The sequence below is a fragment of the Mercenaria mercenaria genome, chromosome 8 (genome assembly GCF_021730395.1).
Source record: "Mercenaria mercenaria strain notata chromosome 8, MADL_Memer_1, whole genome shotgun sequence".
In the NCBI taxonomy this organism is placed as follows: Eukaryota; Metazoa; Mollusca; class Bivalvia; order Venerida; family Veneridae; genus Mercenaria; species Mercenaria mercenaria.
In genome coordinates this window covers 8,619,224-8,630,090 of record NC_069368.1, presented here as the reverse complement: position 1 = coordinate 8,630,090, position 10,867 = coordinate 8,619,224, and the positions used below count along the sequence as shown (strand labels likewise).

The 10,867-nt window shown below is 32.4% G+C and overlaps 1 protein-coding gene across 1 annotated transcript in view; it reads left to right on the top strand.

The window, feature by feature from the left end:
* Positions 1–10,867, top strand: part of LOC123523095 (chondroitin sulfate proteoglycan 4-like) — a 51,398-nt gene continuing 40,531 nt past the window's right edge. The window contains exon 1 of the mRNA XM_045300723.2: positions 1–186. Coding sequence (XP_045156658.2) covers positions 120–186 — 67 coding nt within the window. The 5' untranslated portion in view covers positions 1–119. The remainder of the gene's footprint in view (positions 187–10,867) is intronic.

Genomic DNA, 10,867 nt, shown 5'->3' with positions numbered 1-10,867 from the left:
TTGACAGATGCTGAGAAAATGTTGATAAACAAAAGACATGATAGAGAACAGCTATATCTGTCTAAAGATGGATTTTTTACTTCTTTATCCGTGACATTTATGCAATTCTAACGGTTGCAATGAATATTCTTAAGGGATTTTGGACTGTTACTGGATTTCTGTGGTTAATTGGTTCGGTGGCTTCTGGTGAGTGGGTGGGATAAATAATTCCTTAATATTTATTTAATGTATTTATTTTGTTAAATGAAAATTTACAGTTGATGCCAAAACGAATTTCATCCATTTGAAATAAAAGCTAGTAAAATGAATGTTGTTGACAGAAAGTGGTGACATGCTGTTAAAGTCTTCAACCCAGCCAGGAAATTCCCAAAGTTTCTTAATTTTAAGTTTCTGACATGCAAAGCAAATGATAAATAATAGTTTCCTCTCCACAGATATCATTTACAATATTCATGTTGATTATCAGAGCCACTGTCTAATTTGTTTACTTATGGTATGCATAAATTAAACAGTAACAATTTCAACCCCTTGTAACAATTTGACCCCAACTCTGGATATTATGACCCCATTCAGTGATATGCATGGAAAATTCTTCATGATTTAACATTACACACAGTCCCAATTATCATAATTAAATAAGAAAGGTTAACTTATTTAAAAGTGGTGTTTTTTACCTTAACCCTTTTATTTCAAATAAAAAATGTGACATAAATGAGGATTTATTAAGTACTACATTTATAAGTAAATTGATTACCATCAAAATTATATTTACACAGGTTCTCCATAATATCTTGGGTATCATTATTTATAAGGGAAGGACAGTCTCTGATGTTCAGACCTGGGGATTGTAATTAATTGCAATTAAATTACATTTCCTGAGTAATTGAATGTAATTTGTAATTGGGTCATTTATCAATTACATGTAATTGTAATTTAATCAATTACAGAGCAGTTTTAGGGTGTAATTGACAATTACATTTCAATTATTTTCCAATTACATGGCACATGCTAATCCAGTTTGTTGAACAAATAGTATATATCTGTTTATTACCAGTGACACTTCACTTTAACATGCTAATTTGCATTTCATAGCTGTGAAAAATAACAACTGAATATTATGGTAGGTGTTAATCCCTTGGACATAGCTCCTTTGTTCTGATATAATTGTTTTATTAGAACCAACTGGTAATCTTTGATGATGTTTGTCACAATGTTTTTGGAGAAAATGATCAAATTATGATTTGAAATTGTTATTTGCATAATTATTATTTAGACTTTTATCAGAGAAAAGATTGAAATGCTTAGCATTTAATTTTAATCATTTTTTATCTGTGATAAAATTCGTTGTATTAAATGATACAAACAACACAGCATTTGACACCACAGTTCTAACAAGATAAAAAAATGATTATTATTGTAGACATTATGAGTATTCTACAGTTTTAGTGACATAGTTATTCTAGGATGGCTCATGAATGTTTTACAACTTATTTTCAATGTGGTCCTTTGGATAACATGTGTCAAGGATAAAAACTTTAAATATATGTTTAAAATGTAAATGATTAAATACTGAACTATATTAGTTAAATTTGAAACATATTGCAGAACCATGATCACATAAACTTGAGAGAAATTCAGATCTCGGAGAAATACCTGACTTTACATGCATCTTCTCTAACCGAATTCTGCTTGACAATGTATTAACTATTAATTAGGGCTGACTTTTAGCTCCTTTTGCAATAATATTAAAGACTGAGTGATGTTCTCCTGCAAACACACATTTTACTTTGAGCTTAACTCTAATTTTGAAATAATTGAAATCAGTTTACAGGTGAATTATCATGTAAATGTAGTACAAAGTAAAGAACTTTGCTACAGTGTTCATGTAAGAAGCACCACATTTGGTATTGTAATTGAATGTAATTAATTACATTTTGCATTGTAATTGTAATTTAATTAAATACATCACTAAATTTCATGTAATGGTAATTGTTATTTAATTGGACATTTCTCAATGTAATTGTAATTTAATTAATTACATTTTAAAGTAATTGACCCCAGGTCTGCTGATGTTGTCAGAACTTGTTGTCCGACCCTTTTGCCCTTTGATTATGTATGTTGGCATTGTTATTGTAATAACTTCGTATCAAAGAGTAATACAATATGATTAAATCAAATATTTATATCTTTTTCTTAAAATTATATCATAGTAAAATACATTTTTGTCAAAAAACTTTCAAAATGCATGTTTTGAAATTAAAAATAACCCTCAGAAAAAAAATCATAGTAATATGGGATCGAAACAGATGAATATTTCCGTTGGGACAAAATGTCTTAGGGGTCGAATTGTCCAAGGAATTTCAATTTTTGGGTCAAAGTCAAAGTGTCCTGTGGTTGAAATGTCTTGAGGTCAAAGTGTCTAGCATTCATTTCAAGTTGCAATTTTGGGGACAGATATATATAATTTCAGCAGTTTTCATAACCATAATCTGTAAATTGAAAACCTGAAAGTTTATAGATTATCTGTAAATACACCACTTTCTTAGACTTGATGTTAGTAAAATATTGCAAATTTTCATGCAATTTATAATTGTGATATAAATTGCTTTTTAAAGATAGATCAGGTTGAAAATTTAACCATCAGAAATTTTACCCAGACTTCTGTATACAAGCACAATAAATATGTCAACACCTCTTTCTTATTCTTTAATTTCTCTCATTGAAGAACTAATTTCCTGAAATATGTTGAATGTTATCTTGTACTACAAACAACAAAATGTATACATGTACATTTAATGTATACAATGGTAGAAGTTGAGGTTAAACTCCAGCTAGGGCTGTTGTTTCATGTTTTGTTTTGCCAAAATTTGTCCTTATTCTCCCAACACCTTCTCTCTGTTATTAAAAATCCCCACTTGAAAGATCACAAAATAAACTTGAAACTTTATTTATTGGAAATGAATAGAAATGATTTGTTATTTAATGACTATACAATGTCATGTATCTGATAAAAAGACACAATAATTGAGTATTATTGTTTCTTATTCATCAGGGCATATCTTTTTTTAGTTATCTTTTCACCGAGTGTATATCAAAATCCCCTTGATCAAAATCCCCTCCACTGAAAAATGACTGGGTGTTACAAAATCCCCTTCATACTTTTGCAGGGGGTATCATAATCCCTTCTGTGATTTTCATTATAGATGTATAGATATCAGTGCTCCAAATTATATTATGTTTGCTAAAGGCATTGTATTTACGTGCTTTGTGCAATAGACTTTTAAATTGTATATAGTTGTATTTGAACTTGATGAAATAAGTAAAAATCACAGAGGGGATTATGAGTATGAAGGGGATTTTGTAACACCCTGTCATTTTTCAGTGTAGGGGATTTTGATGAAGGGGATTTTGATTGTCTCCCCTTTTCACCAGTCAATTGTTATAGGAAAACAATCCCATGAGAGGCATTGTGCACAAAATGCCTCTCTCCAGGATGGCCAGGGGCCAATTTCGTCTGGAGTGATGGTAGGGACATGTATGGACTCCAGCTGATATGTAGTGTTTTCTTAAAATTCCATTATGCAGTGGTGTGAGCCTGTGAGGACAGTTGTCTTGTTTGTCTTTTACCAATGACTTCAGGCCTAAAACCTTTCAAAGGTTCTGTTGACTTAGATTAGGGAAGTGTTTGGCTCTTACACTAAAGTTTATTGAGTTTGTGAAGGAAGTTCTAATTCCTGACATCCTAATGTCATGAAATTAGAAAATTTTGATGCCGAAGTTCAGTGTCCAACAAGGACATGTATTTGAATATTGTTTTGTTCTCTAGTGGCAGAACTGCAGAGCTGCCGCCTATATTTAATTGTGCCAGAATCATTTCCAGTCAACACCAGTCCATTTACATCAGTAGGAAGAGTGCAGTTATTTGTCTGTGGGGTTGTGAACGTGTGAGTTCTATCCCTGGGTGAGACATAATTATGTTCTTGGTGAAATTTTAATAGAATATATTGTGTCTGAAATCATTCATCCTCCATCTCTGGTTGATATAGGAAGAAGTTGACAGCTACTTGCAGAGAACATGTTAGAACTGGTAAAAAATCCAGGAGATAAAGATTAGGTTAACTGCCCAACTTTATATAACTCATAACCTGAATATTTTTGTACTGAAAAAAAAACAACGCTAAACCGAAAAACAAACAAATGAGCCGCGCCATGGGAAAACCAACATAATGGCTTTGCGACCAGCATCCGCGCAGTCTGGTCAGGATCCATGCTGTTTGCTAACGGTTTCTCTAATTGCAATAGGCTTTGAAAGCGAACAGCATGGATCCTGACCAGACTGCGCAGGCTGGTCTGGATCCATGCTGGCTGCAAAGCCACTATGTTGGTTTTCTCATGACACGGCTCAAATAATATTATCAAGCCTATGCTAAACAATCAACTGTGAACAGAGACCACCTAATACTAAAGACCGTCAATCTTATTTCCATGTGTTAAACTATGAAAGATCACCTGCAAAAAATATCGCCATTAAAAAAAATAAAATTTTGGCCCTCCGAAGGCTGGTATAAAAATACTGGTTTGACAGTTGGTGTACATGCTCAGGCGACTTACTAGTGACGATACTGTACTGGTATTTGACATCATTTCTCATTTTATTTACAGCCAAAGTATATTGATTTTGATGTATTTTGCGCACAAACAACACATTTAATTTCTGTATTGACTGATGCATAGTGTGAGTAGAGCTCATCAGTGTAATACAAGAGCAACCTGAGACTTAACTGTGCAGTGTTACAACTAAAACACATTAGGTCTTGAGCATGTGCAATCGATTGATTAATTGATACATGCATTGTTCTTTTACATTATTACATTATTATGGTGGCCTGGAAATATCTCTGCTGTACCGTGAAGTTTCCAATTGAAGTGCCTATGAATGCGGGTGATTGAAGACTTTTTCCTGGCTGATTTTTAGCTTGACTATTCGAAGAATATGGAATGCTATACTACTCACATCGTCGTCAGCGTTGGTTAAAGTTTTAATGAAATGGTAATATCTTGTATACCATCAAAGATATTTACTTCAAACTTGCAATTCTTATTTACTATAACAGTATCTACCTGTAGGCAAGAGTACATAACTCTGTCAAGTATTTTGACTAAATTATGGCCCTTTTAGGACTTGGAAATTGTTTCAGATTTCGTACAAGTCCATGTATTGTAAAAACTATTTGACATGTGACTTTGAAACTTTGAACACTTGTTTATTATATTAGTCTCTACCATTAGGCAAGATAACATAAATATTGGAACTTTTTCAAAGGTGTCAAGTATTTTGGCTGAATTACTGCCCTTTATGGACTTGTAAATTGGTTCAATTTCCGTACAAGTGCACGTTTTATCAAAACTATTTGAATTTGACTTTGAACACTTGTTTATCATCATAATCTCCATAGATCTGTATTCAAGGGTATGTAACTATGTCAAAGATATTAGGCCGAATTTTGGCCCTTTTTTGATCTTGGAAATCAGTTGCCGGTAAGTCTTTCGTACCAGTCCATATTTTGTCCAATCTGTTTGAGATATGGCTTTGAAACTTTGAACACTTGTTTTAATACCATCATAGTCTCCATATTAGGCAAGACTACATAAGTAGGACAAGGACTTTAGCTCAGCTATAGCCCTTTTTGACATTAGTTTAGATTTGCTTATCATTCCACATTTTGTCTAAACTGTTTGATACATGGTTTTGAAACTTTGAACATTTACTAACCATCATGGTCTCTATGGTCTTATTTGGATATACAATTTTACTTGCATTCTTGTTGAAATCATGTTCAATCTTTTGGACCTTATTTGGCTATGTACATTGTTGTAACTTAGAGTAGTTTAACATTTTATAAAGCTAGCTTGCACATCTGTGAAAGGGGAATCAAGAGTCTCATTTTGAATTTGGAATGTTTCTCTGTTTGTCTTTTTGAACTTTTGTAGTCCTTTGTACATAAAGTACTTGCCATTTAATTTCTGGACTGCTTTTATTTCTAGACATAAAAAACTTAAAAGGATTTTTTTCAAAGATATTGAAATAATAAACAAACATTAATTTCAGGAATGTTTAGTCTGATTGGCTATAAAAAGGGTTTTATGTTCAGATTTTTCTAAATGTTTTAATCTCTATTAAGTCTTAAAAATATTTTTGAGAGTTTATTACTATAGAACATATGCAGCATTTTTAAATTTTTTCGTCAGTATCAGTGAAATTTGGAAATGTTTAGTAATGAGGTAAAGAAAGTAAAAATAAGTAGCATAAGCATAAAATTTGGGTAAAAAAAACAGCAAAAAAAAAACACATTGGCACTTTTGGCAGTTTTAGTGATTGGGAACAGGTCCGTTTATGGGACCATCCAGAGAAGGAAATAAAATGCTGATATGTGTTTTAAATAGAAGGAGTATGGTATGAACCGAGAGAATTACATTGTATGTCACAGCAGTTGCAATGGCCTACAATATAAATTATTCACACATAATAGCTAGATTGTATCAGAAATCCTAACAGTTGAATGTAATTAAGATAAAATGCAAAAGTCGCTTAGTGGGTGTTTAGATGATAATGTAAATTTTTGCCCTTTGTTTCTGGCAACTGGTAAGTGTTTAGGTAATTAATTTGCATAATTTCTAATTGGAGGAATGTGGCAGTGAGTCACAATACCCCAAATGAGGTCATGTGATTATAATTAAAGTTAATAAATCTTTAATTAGTATAGTTGGTTATTTTTTGGGCCTGTATAAACACAAGATTGAGTGGTGTGGTGTACATGTAGCACTCTTTATTTGAAATTGCTTAAAAAAAATTCATTCAGAAAGGGTGTGTACTCCAATATAAAATTGATAAAAATCAAAGTTCCTGTGAATGTTGAATTTGACATTACCTTGGGCCTAAAAAATTTATTATTTGTATCTGATTAAATGAATAGAATTAAAATTACAGAGTAGATAGGTCTGCAAAAATCTTTCTGTGTGTATAAGTCCTGTTATTGAACGACTTCCTTTCTTTCGGTGGAACTAGGCAATTTTTTTTGTGAAATTACGTATTAGATTTTTGCCATAAAAATAGCTGAATAAAACTTTTTTGGCAAAAATAATGGGAAGGAAACAGTTGGTCCAGTATTCAGAAACAACCCGTGAGGTATTGTGGTCGTCCGTCCATCAGTCCACACTTTTCTTCAGATGAAATCTCCTCTGAAACTGTGTGGTTTAAGTTGATGAAACTTGGTCTGGATGTTCCTTTGGTGGTCTTCCTTCAAAACAGTCCCTCTTGGTTGCACATAGGGGCTGTTACCTGTTAGAACTAAAAATAGAAAGATCTTCTAACAACACAAACAGACCTTACGTGACCCTGTACCAAGATTATTCAGTTTATTTTGATATGTAAAATTCTTCTTGTTTGAAACTGCAGGCAGGCCAAATTAACCCTCTATCAAGATTGTTCAAATAATTGTGATTCCAAAAAAACATGGCTGCCAGAGGGTGTGGTCACTATTCCCTATTTGTATGTTGTGGAAACTTTAACAATCTTATTGTTTGATATTGTCTCTCAGTATCCTATATATATGTCATCATTCCGCCAACCTCTTACCCCTCCTTCCCCCACCCACCTTGAACAAACACACACATACACACATTATGATTATCCATCCATATTTATTGAATAGAAACTTTTATTAGTATTCCTGTCAGTAAAAATTAGCACTATTTCATAAAAGTTTCATTGACATTTTTCTTGCATAACCATCATCTAAAACTGTTGAAGCAAGCAGTATTTTTCAAGTGAGTGGCATCTAGCACCATCATGGCCTTCTTATTAAGTGATACAACATTTCCTTCCAGCCCCCCCCCCCCCGCAGACATATATATATATGTTTTGTTAATTGCATCATTTATTACTAGCCTTCATGTAATGATCTTCTTTTAATAATTGATTAAGAAAGAAGTTAGTTTATGAAAATGACAGACTAAATATTTCATCGAGTGTTGTATTCTCTAATGTTAAATTGTCTGTAGTTCATACTGTGAAATCATGAATTTCGTGGGATCTAATTTTCATGGATTTCATACTTTCTTCAGTTGATGAAATTAAATTACAAACAACAAGTAAAAGTACTATTCATTGTTACGATCTTCAAAATTTGAAATTCATGAATTCACGTCCCCAGGAAGTAGACAGTTTGGCCAAAAGCACGAAATTTGATGTGCACGAAATTAAAGGTGCAAAATAAAGACAAACGAACAGACATAAATCTTAAAAAAAAACCTACACATTTTGTAATATAGTACTAAACATTATAATAGCCGTGCAATATTCCCTTGAAATCAACACAAGAACAGAGAAACAAATGATTGTTTCTGTATTTTCTTAGACTGACATGGGGGGTCATTTTGTCCTACTTTCATGTTTTTCGTTTTTCCGTAATCGGTCGAAAATTCTTCGGGATCAGGTGATTTTAAAATTGTTTCAAATGAATATCCGTTTAAGGACGCGCAGCAAAATAACTGTATTTCCATGATTGTAATTATACACAACTTGCACGAAAAATATGAAATGTACAAAATTTATGTTTAAAATTGACAGTGATATATTAGGCCAAGACAATTTGTTTAATGTCTAAAATCTTATCTTAATGTAGCCATATGTACATAAATCAGTGTATTTAGGTAAATTTCAATCACATTTTGTTTCGGCAGTGTAAGACAGTTATTCATTTATATTCTTAAAATTATACTGAAAAGAGATTAACTGAAAACGTTTGCAGACGAAGTTGTAAAAATACTTTTATTCGGGAAGGGCCTGAATTGTCCTTCCGCAAACTTGTAGTATAGCTGTTTATTACCTGAATTATAAGAATGATTTTCATGAAGGTTTTGTGAGTTACAAAATTGTTGAATTCCACGTGCTGAGTTTGTAAAAGTCACGTTATCGTTTGGGCATATAATATATTTTGCATCTATTTATAAATTATAGCCTCGTTTCGGAGGATTCTTCCGAAAAAATTCGAAGATGCTCGACGGGTTCGTAAGCAGTCGGAAAACATACTTTCGGTTTGACATAGGCAACATCTTTTGTTTATTTGTTAGTTATTCTTGAACATATTCATGACTATTTGGTCAGATCTGATGCAGTGAGCCATATTTTCAGTAAATAGGAAGTCTCAGCTACAAACTCTGGTTTTCATATAATACTCGTTCGGGTTTTAGTAATGGACCTTTAAATAATTTCACAGCTGTTATGTCTGAAATAGTTCCAAATTTGCCAGAAGGATTTTATTTGCACAAGTGCAACAATTTGGCCCATAATTGATTCGATTTATTAATCTTATTATATCATATTTTCCAAAATACAAAGAAACAATGAAGCCAAGATTTGAATAGAAAAATCAAAACAGACAGATATAAGACAAAATAATGTAGACCTAATGAGCCCTAGACGAAACATGCCCTTTATAAAGTATTATGTAGTATTGATATATTATCAATGTTTGTTTTATCTTTCATGCTTCTTAAGTAAAGACTGTGCTTTTTCTGGCAAGTATTCAAATGTTAGAGGTACAGTTTGAGATAATAATGTTATATTCTGGTTAATGGATTCTGTAACACTGGGAGAAATTTCCAGTAGTTTTTCATTGTTGCTTCTTTGTAATTATTTATGAAGTTATTTATAAAGTTAAGTACAGTGGCTGTTTTAGTTGGCAGAAGTCAGAAAAATACAAGAATTATGGCTTTATAGAAGAGTTGTGGATACAAAGATGGTTTTCAACTTAAGGCTCTTAAGGCTTCTTTTTCATGTTTGCATTTGAGTTATGACCGTTTGAAACTTACAAATTTCGACAAAGCCTTAATAATGCTGAAAATCAGTTTTTATGTTTATGTCTTTTCTTAAGTTTTTTTCAGTGGTGGTGCATGGTGTCTTTCAGGGGCCTGCTAGAGCTAAATAGAAAGAAACTTTTAAAAGACTTCTTCTCATGAAGTGCTAGATGGATGTACATCAAACTTAGTCTACATAGCATCGTTACAAGGTCCTCTTGGAACTTTTTCAATGTTAGCACATTGTGTCATTTAGGGGCTGGCCAGAGCTAAAAATTGAAAAAAAAAGACATTAAATGACCTCTTCTCATGAAGTGCTTGATGAATGTTCATCAAACTTGGTGTGTAGCATCCTATAAAATCTTCTGTTAAATTCCTCAAATTAGGGCACCTTTATGGGAACTCTAGAGCTATATTAATAGAAATATCTTAAAATGACTTGGTCTGGTGAATCTTTCATACAGTATTCTTGTATTATCTCATATTTGTTCAAATGGGGACGCTTGACATGTTTTATGTTCTATATACTAACACAGTTGTTACCATTCATGGTACAGTGTGTATATTTAAGGTGAAATAGTGAATTTTAGGTGAGTGATGTAAGGCCAATTTGGCCCTCTTGTTTATTTGAGGGATATCAAGCTCTGTTACTTCTTTACAAGTGATATTCATTAATTACAAGTAATAATCATTAATTACATGTAATGATCATTAATTACAAGTAATATTAATTAATTACATTTGGTCAGAGCAGAAACGGGCAGTATGTTTGCTTTTGTGTGTTTGAGCTGTAGAGATTGCTGCCGGCAAATTTGATTTTAAGCATTATTTAATTGGAGACTGGTGTTTCTCTGTGTTTGTATTGATCAGACGGTTGCTGTGGAAATGTGCTGACTGTGAAGTACATCGCAATTCTGTAACTGATATATATAGCCAGTTGCGTCATTGAAGGATGACAGAAATGTGATCTATTTTAGAACAACTCTTAACTTTGTTTGTTGACCAGATT